Source organism: Neophocaena asiaeorientalis, unplaced genomic scaffold (assembly GCF_003031525.2).
Source record: "Neophocaena asiaeorientalis asiaeorientalis breed wild unplaced genomic scaffold, Neophocaena_asiaeorientalis_V1.1 scaffold866, whole genome shotgun sequence".
In the NCBI taxonomy this organism is placed as follows: Eukaryota; Metazoa; Chordata; class Mammalia; order Artiodactyla; family Phocoenidae; genus Neophocaena; species Neophocaena asiaeorientalis.
Genome location: NW_020172694.1, coordinates 433,580 through 453,798, shown reverse-complemented (window position 1 = coordinate 453,798; position 20,219 = coordinate 433,580). Strand labels below are relative to the sequence as shown.

Genomic DNA, 20,219 nt, shown 5'->3' with positions numbered 1-20,219 from the left:
CTTTTAAGAATATTAAAAGTATTATACATTGTTTTACTTTCTGAAATAACCTACTTACTAGAAAACTTCAGGGACTTGAGATGCCTGATAAGATATGGAAGTCAATCATTCCTATAAGTAATATGAGGCTTACTGTTTAATGAATTTTTAATGTAATTTCTAATGTCAGTGGATGCATTTTCAAGTCCTGGAGAGCCAGGGTAAAGAGGAGAGATTCATAGATGTTTCCATCCGTTTCAATGGACTTACCATCTGTGTAGGCTTCTCTGCGCAGATGTCCTGGCTGGTGTTTTTGTTTCTTGGCTGGTCTGGCCTTCTGTACTACCGCAGCACTCAGGTTGCTGTCTGTGGAAACAGGACTTGTGGGTCTAGGACACTGGGATGCATGAAAATGTCGGCGGCCTGAGGAAAAATATCAGAGCCAAACTCACCAATAAAGTTTAATTTAATTTAACACTAATAATCAAAATAAAACACTAAAACTATAAACATCCCTAATTTTAAAAAAAAAGCTTAAATAAACTATTCTAGTAAACAATAGGATTCTTCTTATTCTGCTTGAGCTATCCACTGGAAAAAATACCCTAAAAGCATTTTCAGGCTCTTTTTTTTAATCATGGTGCCTTTATTCTGATACCTATTTATTAAAGAAAAGCATTTTGACTGTTGCATCTACCTTCACTAAAGTGTTATGATTAAACAAAAATGTTAATTAAATTTTTACATAATATATCCAATGTCTGTTGCTTTCTCAAAAGGAATAGCCAGGGCCCTTAAGAAATTCATATTCTAAGAATGAACAGTACAAAATACATCCCTTATTTTAATTAAATATGTTTGTGCTATTCTTTGAAGACAGATTCCTAGTATCTTAATACATTCTCAGGTATTTTCTCTTAAGGTGGCCTGGAATTAAGCTAGCTCACGTATTCAGACCTGCCAAAAATTACTCACACCCCTTTTCTCTCCCAAGATATTTATTTGCTGGTTATGGATATTTAAAGTGACCCCCTCCAGAGACTTTTATATTTTTTGGTGATGGTATAGGTAGTTGTTTTCGGTTATTTGATTTTAGAGGGACAATATTCACAGGTGATAAATGAATCTGCTAATCAGACGTGGTGCACTGCGGTGCTCTCCAATTCTCTGGCTTTTTCTTACAGAGACATATTACAACAGCACAAAATATTTAATCCATAATGGCAGTGGAGATCTATTGGCCCTACACTTGACCTTTGTTATTTTGGTTCCTTGAAATTCCAGAGATTCAAATCCAGAACTTTCTGTTGTACTACAAGAAACCTCAGAGAGACCTAGACAATATGTGTTTTGGCTATAAACAGAAGAAGCCACATATAGTAAAATCAACACATTTAAATTTGCTAACGGAAGCATATTAAGTAAAAGACATTAATGCAGCCAAGTGAGAAGAAATGTGATTGGATTATTCATTCATATTAACTTCAAGTCATATGATAAGTAGCATCCTTTCCTGAAAAGAACACTTTAATAAGCAGAGTCCAATGCCTGTTTAGTTCATTATAATTATGAACCGAACGAAAACCAGAAGAGCCACTAAATTACAGTACAATAAAATATTAAACCAAACTCTTTTTAGCTATGATGGAGACTATTACAATTAAAGTTACATATCCATGAAAAGAGAATTAGGGCTGAGACTGAACCCATTACTCATTCTATTGTGTAAGGCCATCTACTGCTCATAGACCCTAAGGCATAAGGTTGTTCGCAGATGCATTTTCAACATTATTTCTATGTCTTGTTGATTTAATGAACTGAAACACATGCTTAATGCAATCTGAAAGCAGTAGTTTGAGATGCTTAATTTCACTTATTTATTTTTTTTTACAGAAGATTAAAAAATAAGGAGAAACAAAAGCTATATATAAAGTTAAATGTTATTTATTTATTAGGAACGATAGATATGTTTGCATACTTATTTTATTATACCCAGAAGCAACCAGGAGAGAAAAAGGAAATTTGGTTGAATATCATAAAGTATAGGGCTGGCTGAAATAAGTATGCATTCTATGATAATAGTTTGAGAGATATTAGACATTCTTTTTTCCTGCAACACATTCTTGATAAATAATATATAGGAAAAGAAAACTTTATGATGTGAGTTAAATTTTCTCTGAATATATTCTACACTGATAAGAAATAATGACCAATCCAATATCTGAAGAGAACATGGAAAACTACCAATGTGATAGTTATTAAACTAAGAAAAATAGAACAAAATAGCAATTATTGATTTGTTGTGATAGTCTTTCTCAGAAATAGCTCTCTTTTTGACCACATTATTTTTACTCTATTCATATTTTCTTGGTTACCAGAAATATATATACACTCAACATGTATATGAATGTATATATGTACATATTCCATTATACAGAAATGAAAATCATGTGATAAATGTATGATTTAAATTAAAATTTTTTTCTTTCTCATACTATTTACTTTCTAAACAGAGTTGGGAGTGGGAGATAAGTAAAAATGGGTTAAAACATAAGAATGGATATACAGTAATTAAAAACAGGCTACTGGCAATGAAAAGGGAAAATAGATGGAAAAAATACATAAGCGTTTGGATTAACTTGCTCTCCAAATTATTAGATTAACAATGTATACTTTAAGTATCGAACATACTTATGCTTGAAAATGTGTGTATAGTACAAACATCTTTATATCTTCTCAATTAAATGAGTGTTCTAATTGAGAGGGCATGAAGAGAATAGGGGTTAAGGAGAAACAGCCCGGTTTCCAATGGTTGAGTGTCCCCTACGGACATTTATCTATTTCTCCTAGACACTTTCTAATTAAATAGGATGAGGGAACTACCTCAATGAATTTTATTTTGGTGACTTTTTACATCTTAAAAAAAACCATATAACACAAACCTCATTTAATTGACCATATACATTCCAAAAGAAATTGTACATACATTTGCTAAGACTATCTTAAAAATGAAGACTTTTCAGGTAGCTTCACTCACATTACATAGGATTTATTAAATAAAAATAAAATAGAAGATTTAAAAAGCCTGTTATGAAAAAGGGAATAAGCAAGCTACATCATCATCTTGGACCTTGGTTTCCTTAGGCAGCCAAAAAAAAAAAGAGTAATAATAGTTGCATTTCATATAGGACATAAGATTATGGATCTCCATAATCAGCAATATACGATTATGGATCTCCAATCAGCAACTGACAAATGCACATCGAATTTTCTTTCCCAGCTTGGAGAAAAGCGGACGACTTACCAGCAGCATCCTGCATTTGGCGCCGTGCCACTTTCAGACCAGCGTACTCTGCTGCTGCTGCCACCGCCTGGGCAAAATCGGCATCGGTGAAAAAGGAGCCGTCAGAAGAACTAACACTGGAGCGTCCGCTGGAAATGTTGTCCTCCTCTGAGGCTGAGCCCCAGCCATTGATCATGGACCCAGTGACAGAGCTCTCCAGGTCCCCAACACTGGAGGCAGGGGTCTGCTCAAGCCCGCGTAACAAAAGCCTTCTGGTCTGCATCTTGGCTACTTCCATGTCGGCTTCGTCTTCTTCCTCTTCTGGCGCATCCGTATCCATATCTGAGACAAGGGGTCCTGAAATGTAGCCGTAAGTATGGGGTGGGGAAATCGGCCGTGGAGGTGGAGGAGGGCTCACCGGCTGCCGTCTGCAGGAAAATGAATAAACAGGTATGGCTTAGCTCATTACTTAGGACAAAAAAGCATAAATTAACCAAGAAATTCACAAGTCTTTGCTTCCGTGGAGATAATTTGTTCAGGAAAAACAACGGTAAATCAGAGCATGTGTATGTTTTATTATGAGTTGTAAGAAATTTACCTCAAAACCAGAGGTACTTTTTAAAAAATTTTTTTGCGGTACACGGGCCTCTCACTGTTGTGGCCTTTCTCGTTGCGGAGCACAGGCTCCGGACGCGCAGGCTCAGCGGCCATGGCTCACGGGCCCAGCCGCTCCGCGGCATGTGAGATCTTCCCGGACCGGGGCACAAACCCGTGTCCCCTGCATCGGCAGGCGGACTCTCAACCACTGCGCCACCAGGGAAGCCCCAGAGGTACTTTGAAGCATGCTGGGCTACCTTTTGAGTCAAGCTTAATAGAAATATACTCATCTATCTATAAGTCTCTTTACGTTTTATCTTTTGGATTACGTTCAGTTAAAACAGGGGTAAGTAATACCTATTTCAAAATTGACACCTATGTATTTGTCCTAAAGTGTATGGAATATTATTGACAGCTTATTATGACCAAAGACAGCAGACATCAGTCCTGAAACAGGCTGCTCCATAAACATATAAACATGTTCCTTTCCCTTTCCTTCATTGCCACTCCCACCATTGTAAGCAAATGGACTCATTCATTTTGACTATAGAGAGTAGAATTTTATAGGATTAAAAAATTATGCACTGAGCATATGACGCAATTTCCTTTAGATTTTAGTCTATTAAAAAGGTCTAAGAGCCAAGAGCAGTTTTTCTCCAAATTACTTACTTATAAAGATTATTTGCAAGTATATTGCTTTTACCATTATTCCACCTGTTCAACAAAATGCTTACAGGTATTTTTCTTGATGCTCTGGAAGTTAAGTGCCAAAGTTCAGGACAAAACAAAGCGGTATCCTACAATTTAAGTTCACAGTTACCAATAACTGGTTTCAACCATCTCGCCACAGATCTGGGGAACATCAGTGAAAAGCAGTCCTCCTACCCTCCAACACCATCACACACAGTGAATATAAGATAACTGAGAAGGTAGAGAGCTTTTGGACATTAGTGGAAAGCAAGGTTTGTGGAAATAAGCTATTCCCAAGGCTGGAGAATGCCAAGAGATTAACTCGTAATTAGGAAAGTGCCTGAAAAAAGGGACACATATAGTGATTTCCACTTGGAGGACTACTTAGTGATGTGCTCAACAGTCCCAGTGCTCTCTAAGCAAGGTTAAAAAGATGACATAAGGGGAATATCATTTGGAAGACTCATGACAACACCTCATCAAATTCTGTGCTTCTGAGAAGTAAAGAGGATAGATTCCAAATAAGCCTGCCGACCTGAGCACTAGTGTTGGAGGGTAAGTGACATTAGGATCTAGTGTAATCTGGTGACCCTATGGCTTGGGAGGCTAGGAGAGATATGGCATGAATGCCACTCACTGGTAGTCCATCTGAAGATGTGGCTAAATTGTTCAAGGACTACAAATGCCTATCGTTGCTGTCCAGGACTGAGTCCTTCATCAGTGGAGGAAGTTGGTGCCAGCCCCCTTCCCTCACCATTCTTGTGATACTCATAGAGCAAGATGAGACAGAACAGTCAATCAGGCTAACCAAAGAGAAGACCGGATCCTCATCTACTTTGCTCTTTTTATTCTGAGTTGTAAGAAATTTACCTCAAAACCAGAGGTACTTTTTAAAAAATTTTTTTGCGGTACGCGGTTGGGAGAATGCACTGGGAAGCGCTTGGGAGAATGCACTGGGAAGAGTGAGGAAGGAAGTGATTAAAAACAGAACACACCCATTACTCCATGCCACCATGGCCACAGGCATGTGCAATCTGCAAAAAATCTGGAAATGCATGATTATGGTTTTAAAATTAACAGGACCGGGTCTTAAATTAAAAGAAAGCAAACAAACAAACAAAAAAAACCATATAGGATCTGGTCAAGATCTAACTTAGGGACCTGCTATAGAGAGGGAAACGGAAGTTCAATATAGCACAGTGGTTAGGGTGGCATAGCAGTTGTTCAAAGAAAAAAGTGTTGTGCTTTTATCCCAATGAATTGAGACACTTCAATAAACATGTTTTATTAACACAAATGGAAAGCATTAAAAATGAATGATTACTAAAATACTACAGTTAACTAATTGATTGAGCACCTACTTTGCAGCTAAGTACTTTACAATGTTAACTCATTGAATTTTCTCAACAACTTTCCAGGGTACTTATTTTATTATTATCTTAACAGATGAGGAGATTGAAATTCAGAGGACATTGAAATTAAGGACCTTGCCAAAGTTCCCACAACTAGTATGTATCAAATTTAGAATTTAATCCCACATTCCATTTCCAAGGCCATGGTCTTTCCTCTAAGAATGGTGTTATTACACACATATATATACACACATACACATATATATATACATATGTGATATATATACACATACACAGTTCTTCAGTATAATGTGTTATTTTTCATTTCTGGGTCGTTTCTAATGCACCTGTGTGTGGCACTAGAAGAAACATGAAGAATACGCCAAAGCTGAAGTTATTTAAGAGATTAAAATGGATAATTGTTTCAATATGGAGTGTGTTACACACACAGGATGAAAAACCTTTATTTAATTTGGATTGTTATAAAATACCATACTTAAAAGTCAATTTACAGTCTTTGTCAGCAGGCACACCCAAAATACAAGAAACTTCTTTTTTAAATACATGTAAGACTTTTTAGCACAAAAGGGACTATTTTAATCATCAGTGAAGGGATGTAAGACAGCCAACTTCACAATGAAAGGATGCTAGCATTGTTGTATTTGGATAAGTCACATTCTGTGAAGCAGAAACATCTTCATGTTAAATGAGGGCTGGCTTTTAACTACTACCACCCTGTGCAAATGCTGAGGAAAGACAGAAACATTTATTCAAGCCATCTGTAAACAAGGCAAGCCCAGGGAACGTGTGATAAACCTGTACGGTTTGAAATATGTAATATACTCTATTTGAAAACAAAAAGCTATTTCAAGATGCTGCACTCAAGTGGGACTTGCCACAAAAGAACCTCAACCCTCTCACTTTTTCCCCCTGAGGGGTTTCAATGTCTTCTGAAATAATGTACAACTACATGGCTGCTAATCACAACACTCTAGGCTCCTGCAAAAATGATGCCTTCATAAGCATGTTAAAGAGAAGAAGGGTTTATAATTTATGAAAGCAGGTATTTATATAGTTTACCACATAGCATTTACCAGGTATTTATATACCAGGTATTTATATAGTTTACCACATAGCATTTACCAGGCAAAAGATGGAAGGGGGAAAATACATACCTTTGAGATTTTTTTTTTAAAACTGGTATAGTTTCAATACTTTGTATAATTAACCATTAACTGGTTTGTAAACAGACAAAATATTTAATTTTTCTTGGCCTTCTTTCTTTTCCTTCCAATTATATCATACTCAGTTCATCTACAGCAATAAAATATCTATAAATTTCCTGTTCCATACATAATATTTACTTTTACTTTTCAAGAGATTGTTTTCACTCAATATCAACTACAGTAAACTCAGTAGCACCAGACACTTTTGAAAACAGTATATGTAAATACATTTAATTTTATTATTTTCATAGTTATTGTCTGAAAAGAGAGAAGATTCCTATTATGCTGGTCATCTAGTTTATCTAGTTTTGGACAAAAAATGGAATATCTCAGAAGCTAATGAGAATGCCCAAACTGCAATATCCATAATAATGCAAGTCTGAAATACTTATCTAGTTAAATATTGCAAAGTTATAATGGTTTTTGCTCAGTAATTTCTTATTCATATACATTACACTATTTATAATGCCCCTAATCAGTAAACATAAAAGTAAAAAACGGGGCTTCCCTGGTGGCGCAACGGTTGAGAGTCCGCCTGCCGATGCAGGGGACACGGGTTCGTGCCCCGGTCCGGGAAAGATCCCACATGCCGCGGAGCGGCTGGGCCCGTGAGCCATGGCCGCTGAGCCTGTGCGTCCGGAGCCTGTCCTCCGTAACGGGAGAGGCCACAACAGTGAGAGGCCCGAATACCGCAAAAAAAACAAAAAAAGTAAAAAATGTATTCATTCTTTAAACTTTGACTGTGTACTAACTATGGTGAAGGAACTTTTAGGTTCTGAGACCAAAGAGATCACAAGGACACGGCTTAGGGAATGGTTTACTGTTTATACTTTAAGACATGGAAGAATTCGATTTTAAGGCACTCATACTTAATAAAGCTAACTATGTATCAGTCCGTGGCAGACTGTATTTTGCAAAGATGTCCATAACAATATCTTCCATCCACAATGCTCTTCTGGGATGAGAACCTGCTATCCCCCCATCGAGAGAAGGAGTTTAGTTCTAAGTTCCTGAGTCTGGGTGGACCCTGTGACTGCTCTGACCACAGAACGTGGCAGAAGTGAGACTGTGCCAGTTCTGAGTGTAGCTCTTAACTGGCCTGGCAACTTCCTTTCCCTGCCACGTAAGAAGTGCCACTCCGCTGAGATCACCATGTCATGAGAAGCCTGGGCTGTGGTGGAGAGCCCCTGGAGGATAAGACTCCGTAAGGAGCCAGAGAGAGGTCACGGAGCACTGAAACGTCAGGCATGTAAGTGAAGAAACTCACTTCAAAGTTGATCTCACAGCCCCAAAGACCAGAGGAAGCAACGTGGGTTGGTGATGAATCGCCCAGGTGAATCCTTTCAGAATTCCTGACTCATCGAATTGTGAGTAAAACAAAACGGTTTTAGGTGATTATGTTTTAGTGTAATTTGTAGGCAGCAATAGAAACAGGAACTTAGGGACTATGCTAGAAATTCAGCTAAATAAAATAGATATGTTCCTTGCCTGAAGGGACTTAGAGTCTAGCGGAGGAGACAATTAATTAAATACGCAATGGTAATGCAGTATTCACAAAGCTCCATGACAGAAGATATCTAGGGCACGGTGGGAACACATAGAATTGGCTTCAATCTCAGAGCTGGGACATCAGGGAAAGATTCTAATGAGAGCATCTGCCATTTAATCTTGGATCTAAAGGATATGTAAGTGTTAGCTCCAAAAAAAGAGAGGGGATAATGGTGTCCCAGGAAGATGAGAAGGCAAGTGGTAAGACCTCAAAGTGGTTGAGAGTGAGGCAGGAGATAGATGGGCCCCAGGCTGAGCGCCTGGAGTTTGTCCCCTGTGGACAGATGAGAAGGCAAGTGGTAAGACCTCAAAGTGGTTGAGAGTGAGGCAGGAGATAGATGGGCCCCAGGCTGAGCGCCTGGAGTTTGTCCCCTGTGGACAGATATACCAAGATGAAGACAATAGCAGGAGGGAGGAGAAGCTGAGCCCTGCCCAGATGAGAGATAAAGAGACCACATATTCCTCATTCTCCAAGTCAAGGAGACCTTCCCGACTACACACACACAGAAAGGCTCCTTGAAGGACAAAAATGCAGGGGGGCGCCACCCCATAGTAAGCAATGTCAACCTACCCACAGGCCTCTTCGCTGGAATCCATCTTGGCTAAGAGATGCGCACGCACACATGGGAGGACCCTGAAATAAACCAAATACTGACTCAGAGCCAGGCAAAGCAAGATGATTGGCCAAAGGAAACCCGGAAGAAATGCCCCACGTAAGAGATTCAAACTACCACGAGGGTGCAACTCTCTCTCTGAGCCCGCCTGTGCGTGCCTATTCACACGTACTCTTTTTCCCTCTAACAAACATTTTACTTGTTTCACTACTTTCTGTCTCTTTGTGGAAATTTATTTGTCCCTGGCCTTGCCACTGGCCACTGGTCCCTGGTGGTCTTGTGGCTAGGATTCAGCGTTCTCTCTGCTGCGGCCTGACTTCAGTCTCTGGCCGGGGAACCGAAATCCTTCTTCAAGCCGCTGCAGGTTGAGGCCACCCAAGATCAAGAGCACTGGTCATTCCAGGAACTGGAAGAAACTTAGAGTAAAGGCAACAGGAACAGGGAGGAGGGGAGTGGCAATGGGTAGGCAAAGGAAGGCATGCAGCGGTCAGGTCACAAAGGGCCTTGATGGCTACATTAAGGAATCTTGCCTTTATTCTAAGGGAAATGAGAAGTCACTGAGAGATTTTAAGCAATGGAGAGACTTGATCAGTGTCGCATTTTAGGAAAATGCCTCTGTACAGTCTGCAGCAAGAAGATAAGATTGAAGAAAGGGCAAGGCTAAAGGCAGCAAAGACCACTTATGGACCATTATACTAATACAGGCAAGAGAAAATGGCTGTAGGAAGTAGGGAAGTGCCTTTATGGCTGGAGATACATGTATTGCTCTGAGTGATATTCAAGCAGTAAAAATCTGCAGGAACAGGTACTTGGATATAAGGGTCTGATTCTCTAGAATGAAATCTATAGAGAAATACCTGCCTATCTTTAACGAGCGCGTCATGAGGGGAGTGGCAGGATGATGAGAAACAGAAGTCATCTACTGATGGGGTAGGCATCCAAATAGGTTAAAGGTTTGAGAAGAGGCTTGACTCAAAGACTTATAGATGGAAATTACAGCATTATATATAGTATCAAAAAGGTGGACATGACTTAAATGCCCAATATTAAGGAACTGTTTAAATAAATTACAGTATACATTTGTTTAACGTGAGTATCTGAACTGTAGTTGGCATGGAAAAAAATACCTTATAAAATTATATTGGCATATCACAAATTCAAAGCAGTGTTAAGTACATGTAGAGATGAAGAACGGAAAAGGTCTTTACTGGGTTCTTAATGGTGACAATTTCTGACAACATAGATCATTGGTACTTTTGTATTTTCATTTTGTTTGTATGTATTTTCAAAAATTTCTATGGTAAACGTGTAGAATATACCTTCAGCATAAAAGAGCAGTAATAGTTTTTTGTTTAATGGGCTTTCATCTACTTCATATTAGTGTCCAGTGTTATTAATATTGTACCTTCATAGACTGAAAGTCATACCGTTTAAAAAAAGGCTGAATGTAGTCAAAGAGGATTTTGAGGGCAGATACCCAATGCATTTCCCAATTATACCTGTTCACTTTGAGTTCGCCCCCGCCAAAACAGCAGGGAGTCAGTCAACTCCTCTAGTATCAGATTCCATTCATCAGATACTTACTGAAGAAGGCTTTGTGGAACTCAATGACGTGAGCAGGACTTGAGCTCTGCTCTCAAAGAGCTTTTAATTTAAATAGGGAAACAGATGCGAACAGCCAATGCTAATGCAACATGAAGACCTGATTAGCGTGGTAGCAGAGCTGTGAACAGACCACTGTAAAGAGTAAAGAGAAAGATCAGTTGATTTTTGCCAGGCAACGAGAAGAAAGTTGCACAAGTGGTGCATTTGAACAGGACTTGGAAAGATGAGAAGTGTTCACCAGGCAATCAAAGAAACAGCGTGTGCCAAGACGCATGTGCTTAGTGAGGGCGCTAAGGATTTTGGGGACAGTCATGAAAGGCAAGAGCGGCCTGCCCCTCCTGCTAGCCCTCCGTGGGCCGGAGAGTGGCATTGCTGACAGGCTGTCGGTGAGTTTAAGACAACAGGGAATTTCAAACAGACTAATAAGAAAAGAGGGTGTGTGGAGGGGTTGGGAGGGAAGAGGTAAGTAAAGGAAAAAGGATTGTAAAAGGCTTTGAATACTGGGCTAAACAGTAAGAGCTGACTCTGAATGGGGAGTAACATTACCAGACTGGGGGATAAAGTAAGATAATGTGGAGAGTGGACACAAAAGGGGAGAGAGAAGAAAAGTGGTGGTCAGGTCAAGGATGTAGCAATATTTCAAGAGACAGGGACTGAGGGCCTGCCCTGGGATTCTAGGAATGGCAACATAGGAACAAAATCAAGAGATATTTTGGAGTTAGAAAAGAAGGGGCTTGGTGAATAACTTACTTTGGGGAATGGTAGGGAGATAACAGAAGAAATCAAACTATAAGATAATTACACTGATTTCAAAATCACAATTTTTTGTGATATTTTTGCCTATTTCCTTGGCTCTTTTATTTTTAATATGTTGGTCAAATAAATAAGGATTAATGATTCTAAACAAGATAGCCAATAAAGGAGGAAAAGGGACAAGTTTGAAAGGTCAAGTGCAAAGAAAAAGAATTTGATTTCAGACATGTGTAGTCTGAGATGTCCAAGTGAAAATATCATGGTAGTGCTCAAGGAAAAGGGCTGGGCTGGCGAAATCAATGCGAAAATCAATATAAGTAATACTTGAACCAAGTGTAAGGATGACAGCATAAGGGTGAGGACAGTAGGGAACTAATATTTGTTGAATACTTACCCTGCTTTAAATACTTTATATACATGATTTCATTTAGTTCTCACAAGAAATCAGAAAATTGTTATCACTGCAGAAAGCGTAAGTGTAATAAAGACAGAGAAGCCTTTAGACTGACGATTAAGAGGTTACCTTCCGAAGCCTGATGGAAGCAAAATGGTATAAGCCAGCATACAGGGGGCTGAGGTGTGAAAAAGAATTAGGAAGGTAGAAGTGATTAAAGAATCCTACAGGGCTTCCCTGGTGGCGCAGTGGTTGGGAGTCCGCCTGCCGATGCAGGAGACACGGGTTCGTGCCCCGGTCCGGGAAGATCACACATGCCGCGGAGCAGCTGGGCCCGTGAGCCATGGCCACTGGGCCTGCGCATCCGGACGGGAGAGGCCCGCATACCGCACAAAAAAAAAAAGAAGGGGAGGCTAAGAAAAGTTTAAAAAGTAGTAAGGTATATACACTACCATGTGTAAAATAGATAGCTAGTGGGAACGTGCTATAAAGCACAGGAAGCTCAGCTCGGGGCTGTGATGACCTAGATGGGTGGGATAGGGGATGGAGTGGGAGGGAGGTCCAAGAGGGAGCAGGTATAGGTATACATATAGCTGATTCACTGCATTGTACAGCAGAAACTAACACAACACTGTAAAGCAATTATACTCCAATAAAAAAAAAATGCAGTAGGGTTAACAGTGAAGAAAAAGGATTGAAGAGATTGAGAAGGCAAGTGGTAAGACCTCAAAGTGGTTGAGAGTGAGGCAGGAGATAGATGGGCCCCAGGCTGAGCGCCTGGAGTTTGTCCCCTGTGGACAGATGAGAAGGCAAGTGGTAAGACCTCAAAGTGGTTGAGAGTGAGGCAGGAGATAGATGGGCCCCAGGCTGAGCGCCTGGAGTTTGTCCCCTGTGGACAGATATACCAAGATGAAGACAATAGCAGGAGGGAGGAGAAGCTGAGCCCTGCCCAGATGAGAGATAAAGAGACCACATATTCCTCATTCTCCAAGTCAAGGAGACCTTCCCGACTACACACACACAGAAAGGCTCCTTGAAGGACAAAAATGCAGGGGGGCGCCACCCCATAGTAAGCAATGTCAACCTACCCACAGGCCTCTTCGCTGGAATCCATCTTGGCTAAGAGATGCGCACGCACACATGGGAGGACCCTGAAATAAACCAAATACTGACTCAGAGCCAGGCAAAGCAAGATGATTGGCCAAAGGAAACCCGGAAGAAATGCCCCACGTAAGAGATTCAAACTACCACGAGGGTGCAACTCTCTCTCTGAGCCCGCCTGTGCGTGCCTATTCACACGTACTCTTTTTCCCTCTAACAAACATTTTACTTGTTTCACTACTTTCTGTCTCTTTGTGGAAATTTATTTGTCCCTGGCCTTGCCACTGGCCACTGGTCCCTGGTGGTCTTGTGGCTAGGATTCAGCGTTCTCTCTGCTGCGGCCTGACTTCAGTCTCTGGCCGGGGAACCGAAATCCTTCTTCAAGCCGCTGCAGGTTGAGGCCACCCAAGATCAAGAGCACTGGTCATTCCAGGAACTGGAAGAAACTTAGAGTAAAGGCAACAGGAACAGGGAGGAGGGGAGTGGCAATGGGTAGGCAAAGGAAGGCATGCAGCGGTCAGGTCACAAAGGGCCTTGATGGCTACATTAAGGAATCTTGCCTTTATTCTAAGGGAAATGAGAAGTCACTGAGAGATTTTAAGCAATGGAGAGACTTGATCAGTGTCGCATTTTAGGAAAATGCCTCTGTACAGTCTGCAGCAAGAAGATAAGATTGAAGAAAGGGCAAGGCTAAAGGCAGCAAAGACCACTTATGGACCATTATACTAATACAGGCAAGAGAAAATGGCTGTAGGAAGTAGGGAAGTGCCTTTATGGCTGGAGATACATGTATTGCTCTGAGTGATATTCAAGCAGTAAAAATCTGCAGGAACAGGTACTTGGATATAAGGGTCTGATTCTCTAGAATGAAATCTATAGAGAAATACCTGCCTATCTTTAACGAGCGCGTCATGAGGGGAGTGGCAGGATGATGAGAAACAGAAGTCATCTACTGATGGGGTAGGCATCCAAATAGGTTAAAGGTTTGAGAAGAGGCTTGACTCAAAGACTTATAGATGGAAATTACAGCATTATATATAGTATCAAAAAGGTGGACATGACTTAAATGCCCAATATTAAGGAACTGTTTAAATAAATTACAGTATACATTTGTTTAACGTGAGTATCTGAACTGTAGTTGGCATGGAAAAAAATACCTTATAAAATTATATTGGCATATCACAAATTCAAAGCAGTGTTAAGTACATGTAGAGATGAAGAACGGAAAAGGTCTTTACTGGGTTCTTAATGGTGACAATTTCTGACAACATAGATCATTGGTACTTTTGTATTTTCATTTTGTTTGTATGTATTTTCAAAAATTTCTATGGTAAACGTGTAGAATATACCTTCAGCATAAAAGAGCAGTAATAGTTTTTTGTTTAATGGGCTTTCATCTACTTCATATTAGTGTCCAGTGTTATTAATATTGTACCTTCATAGACTGAAAGTCATACCGTTTAAAAAAAGGCTGAATGTAGTCAAAGAGGATTTTGAGGGCAGATACCCAATGCATTTCCCAATTATACCTGTTCACTTTGAGTTCGCCCCCGCCAAAACAGCAGGGAGTCAGTCAACTCCTCTAGTATCAGATTCCATTCATCAGATACTTACTGAAGAAGGCTTTGTGGAACTCAATGACGTGAGCAGGACTTGAGCTCTGCTCTCAAAGAGCTTTTAATTTAAATAGGGAAACAGATGCGAACAGCCAATGCTAATGCAACATGAAGACCTGATTAGCGTGGTAGCAGAGCTGTGAACAGACCACTGTAAAGAGTAAAGAGAAAGATCAGTTGATTTTTGCCAGGCAACGAGAAGAAAGTTGCACAAGTGGTGCATTTGAACAGGACTTGGAAAGATGAGAAGTGTTCACCAGGCAATCAAAGAAACAGCGTGTGCCAAGACGCATGTGCTTAGTGAGGGCGCTAAGGATTTTGGGGACAGTCATGAAAGGCAAGAGCGGCCTGCCCCTCCTGCTAGCCCTCCGTGGGCCGGAGAGTGGCATTGCTGACAGGCTGTCGGTGAGTTTAAGACAACAGGGAATTTCAAACAGACTAATAAGAAAAGAGGGTGTGTGGAGGGGTTGGGAGGGAAGAGGTAAGTAAAGGAAAAAGGATTGTAAAAGGCTTTGAATACTGGGCTAAACAGTAAGAGCTGACTCTGAATGGGGAGTAACATTACCAGACTGGGGGATAAAGTAAGATAATGTGGAGAGTGGACACAAAAGGGGAGAGAGAAGAAAAGTGGTGGTCAGGTCAAGGATGTAGCAATATTTCAAGAGACAGGGACTGAGGGCCTGCCCTGGGATTCTAGGAATGGCAACATAGGAACAAAATCAAGAGATATTTTGGAGTTAGAAAAGAAGGGGCTTGGTGAATAACTTACTTTGGGGAATGGTAGGTAGATAACAGAAGAAATCAAACTATAAGATAATTACACTGATTTCAAAATCACAATTTTTTGTGATATTTTTGCCTATTTCCTTGGCTCTTTTATTTTTAATATGTTGGTCAAATAAATAAGGATTAATGATTCTAAACAAGATAGCCAATAAAGGAGGAAAAGGGACAAGTTTGAAAGGTCAAGTGCAAAGAAAAAGAATTTGATTTCAGACATGTGTAGTCTGAGATGTCCAAGTGAAAATATCATGGTAGTGCTCAAGGAAAAGGGCTGGGCTGGCGAAATCAATGCGAAAATCAATATAAGTAATACTTGAACCAAGTGTAAGGATGACAGCATAAGGGTGAGGACAGTAGGGAACTAATATTTGTTGAATACTTACCCTGCTTTAAATACTTTATATACATGATTTCATTTAGTTCTCACAAGAAATCAGAAAATTGTTATCACTGCAGAAAGCGTAAGTGTAATAAAGACAGAGAAGCCTTTAGACTGACGATTAAGAGGTTACCTTCCGAAGCCTGATGGAAGCAAAATGGTATAAGCCAGCATACAGGGGGCTGAGGTGTGAAAAAGAATTAGGAAGGTAGAAGTGATTAAAGAATCCTACAGGGCTTCCCTGGTGGCACAGTGGTTGGGAGTCCGCCTGCCGATGCAGGGGACACGGGTTCATGCCCCGGTCCGGGAAGATCCCACATGCCGCGGAGCAGCTGGGCCCGTGAGCCATGGCCACTGGGCCTGCGCGTCCGGAGCCTGTGCTCCGCGACGGGAGAGGCCCGCATACCGCACAAAAAAAAGGGGAGGCTAAGAAAAGTTTAAAAAGTAGTAAGGTATATACGCTACTATGTGTAAAATAGATAGCTAGTGGGAACGTGCTATAAAGCACAGGAAGCTCAGCTCGGGGCTGTGATGACCTAGATGGGTGGGATAGGGGATGGAGTGGGAGGGAGGTCCAAGAGGGAGCAGGTATAGGTATACATATAGCTGATTCACTGCATTGTACAGCAGAAACTAACACAACACTGTAAAGCAATTATACTCCAATAAAAAAAAAATGCAGTAGGGTTAACAGTGAAGAAAAAGGATTGAAGAGAAAGAGGCTGAAAAGTCAAGATAGATAAGCTGCTTTTTGATCGTGATCGAGAAAGGTGAAGAGGATGACATAAGGAACACAAAAGAAGAGCTGGCCAGGAAGAAGATACTGGGTGTACCACTTGTAACACAGAGGAGGATGGTGAGGAAATAGGTAATTTGAAAGAATGAGAAAAGAATGTTGAGGTATTTCAGAGCTAACAGCCTCTATTAGCGTCTCATTTTCTCCGAATAAGAGTGGCAGAGATGCTTGTGACCTTAATAGGGAAAAGAGATGCCTTATTTATTCTCAATCTTCATGAAGTTCCATGGGTTAATAATACTAAAGTTAAATGTCTGGCAATCCAACTTCCCCCTTGTCACACAGAAGAAAATTTAACTGCTTCCTTCATTTTAGAGAGTATATGAGTTAAATTTGGCAAAAACCTCTTACTCGTAGAATAGTTAATAAACACTGCAAATTCTATTTTAACCTACAGAATTCAAGCAGCATAAACCAGAATTTGTTATTCATTCAAGAATATTGAAGGAGATCTTCTGGGGCAAATAATATACTCAGTTTCAAATGATATTAGGAATACAGAGAGTAATATATATGTAATGTGTCAAGGGCAATAAAATAGCACAAACAAGATCATCAGTAGTGAGAGAAGTGCTGACATGATGCAGCAATAGCTTTTATGTGGTAGAAATGCCAAGTGAAGGATTTGTGCAAAACAAAAATGTACTCGTTAGCAATGCTGAACATATAGGTTAAAGAAAGTCTAAGAAACACACACGCACACACACACACAAACACACACTACTAAGTAGCTTGGACAAAAGGACTGCAACCTAACATTCAATCAAAATAAAGGTACCTGAGTCAACACAAAATGAATACACCAAATTCATGCTTCTGTAACATTACAGCTATGAAAAAACAAATCATTCTGCAGACCTAATTTTAAAAGACAGGAGAGGGACTTCCCTGGTGGTCCAGCGGTAAAGAATCCGCCTTCCAATGCAGGGGATGAGGGCTCGGATCCCTGGTCGGGGAATTAAGATCCCACATGCCTCGGGGCAACTAAGCCTGTGCGCCACAACTACTGAGCTCGTGCGTCTCAACTAGAGAGCCTGCGCGCCACAAACTACAGAGCCCACGTGCCCTGGAGCCCACGCGCCACAACTAGAGAAGAGAAAACCCACACATCACAACTAGAGGGAAGCCTGCGTGCTGCAAGGAAGACCCTACGCAGCCAAAAAAAAAAAGTTATTAAAAACAAAAAATAAAAGGAGAAAAATCTATTCTTCACAGACTAAAGAAGTGACATGCCCATGCATAAAGAAAACTAAAATACAAAATCACCCATCATCAATAAAATGTTACAAGATTAGCAACCCATATATTTACTACATGATCTCCACCTGTTTATGAATGCAATTATCATAAGTGGGTGAGAATTAAGGCACATTATTTTATGGTTGCAAGTTCACTGGGATCAATTAATCTAATGTTCTGATCAACAATATTACTTGATATGCTAATTACCAAGGCATACTGTGTGATGATACTGGAAAAAAGCCCCATGTGACCTGAAAATTACTTCATGTAATAGCGTTCTGTAAATGCCACTTAGGAGTGGAAATTATCTGATTTGTCAGTAAAGACTGGTAACAACGTACCTCCTGTCGGGTTGGTGCTGCATGTGGCCGATCTCCTCCGGACAATCCTGTAACATGGGCTGGAGTTCTTCCTGTGGAGAGGGGGTCAGAGTGGCAGTGGACTGATGGCTGTAAGACACGGCAGCTGGAGAAGAAGCAGCTCCCCGCACAGGAGGAGTGGGGCCTCGTTCATCTTCCTCCTCTTCTAGTTCAGCTTGTTGCAAATACATCCTGGCTGGTGGCACGGGACATGGCATTTCTTGGTCATAGCTAAAACAAATTATAAGGACACTTAGATTGATTTCAGGTTATTCAAATAAACTATTTGTATAGTTAGTGAAATATCAACTTTGGATTGCTTTTGAAATCTGAATCTTCTGGCCACGTTAAGTAGGTATTGTTTAAAAAAAATAGTTCACTGTCATAAATGTGTGTGAATTGTTATATATAACATTTTTTTCCTCTGAGGGATTACAATTTAATTGGCTCATTACAGGCTCTGAGAAGTCATGCAATAAAGAAATCTATTTAACATAGTTTAATTTAGTAAACCCCAAAAGTGTTTGATATATTCTATCCCTCCAACTCAACATGCTCTCTAAAGGATGACTCAAGGACGGTCCTGCAAATAATCCAAAGATGATATGCTAACCTCTGTGAAAAATTACTCTTGAAAATCCCTTCAGAGGGAGGTACATTGGAGATCAAGCTATTAGTCCAATATAACCCACTTTTCCTCTAAAATTATAATAGATCACTATTTCTTCAGTTGAGCACAAAATAATGTACATGGCTTGCATTTAAGATGCTGAATGAAAAACACAATAAATAAAATAATCAATAAACAATAAAATGTCCCTTCTACTCCTCTGCTAGAGCTATGTGGAAGCTCTAAATGGATCTGGGGAACATTCATGACTTTCTCTTTTACCTCAGGGCATATGGTTATTAATTAGAATGGAAGTAACTTAATGCATTATATAAATTGTGTTCATGTTACCCCTCTCTCTTGTTCATTCTCCACCACCTGCCTTGTTTACCAGAACTCAGGAAAGTTGATGCTCATATAACATGATTTCTTTGTATCTTCTTTTACTGAACTAATCCTACCATATTCCTCTTGGACACTTTTTCCTGTGTTTCCTAGGTATCTTGTATTCATCCTGACATTTCTCTCTCTCTTCTACCTCAAACTGTTCCCCAGTTCATTTCTATTCTACTTCTAAAAAAATCTCTAAAATCTACTCCTTTTTCTCCATCCTCACATTGCTTCCAAAATTACTTTATTATAATATGCATCACTCTCTGGTTATTCACCTGCTTTAAAGTAATAAATGGCTCTTTAATTGCCTAGAGGATAAAATACGAGGACCTAAACAAGGCATTCAAGTACCTGTATAATCTGGCTTACACTTACCTTCCCAGCTTAAATGGCTCTTTAATTGCCTAGAGGATAAAGTACGAGGACCTAAACAAGGCATTCAAGTACCTGTATAATCTGGTTTACACTTGTCTTCCCAGCTTCCTCTCACTCTCTACCATGTGTTTCATATTAGTTCTCATGTTAGTCCACATCCCTCTGTGGTCTCAATGTCCAAAAAAACCCCTCCTCTTGATTGAGAAACTTCTCACTCGTTAAGCTCAAAAACAAAAGCAGCGGACTTCCCTGGTGGCGCAGTGGTTGAGAGTCCACCTGCCGATGTAGGGGACACGGGTTCGTGCCCCGGTCCGGGAAGATCCCACATGCCGCGGAGCGGCTGTGCCCGTGAGCCATGGCCGCTGAGCCTGCGCGTCCGGAGCCTGTGCTCCGCAACGGGAGAGGCCACAACAGTGAGAGGCCCGCGTACCGCAAAAAAAACAAAACAAAAAACAAAAACAAATAAACAAAAAAAGCAGCAAATCAGGAAAGCTTCATTCTTCCCAGAATCAGCCTTTCTTTTT

The 20,219-nt window shown here is 40.3% G+C and overlaps 1 protein-coding gene across 1 annotated transcript in view; it reads right to left on the bottom strand.

Annotated features, from left to right (window-relative positions):
- ROBO1 (roundabout guidance receptor 1) overlaps window positions 1-20,219 on the bottom strand; it is a 391,570-nt gene that overhangs the window by 17,806 nt on the left and 353,545 nt on the right. The window contains exons 25-27 of the mRNA XM_024740150.1: window positions 18,300-18,548; window positions 3,284-3,690; window positions 250-402 (exon numbers count right to left, since the gene is read on the bottom strand). Coding sequence (XP_024595918.1) covers window positions 250-402; window positions 3,284-3,690; window positions 18,300-18,548 — 809 coding nt within the window. The remainder of the gene's footprint in view (window positions 1-249; window positions 403-3,283; window positions 3,691-18,299; window positions 18,549-20,219) is intronic.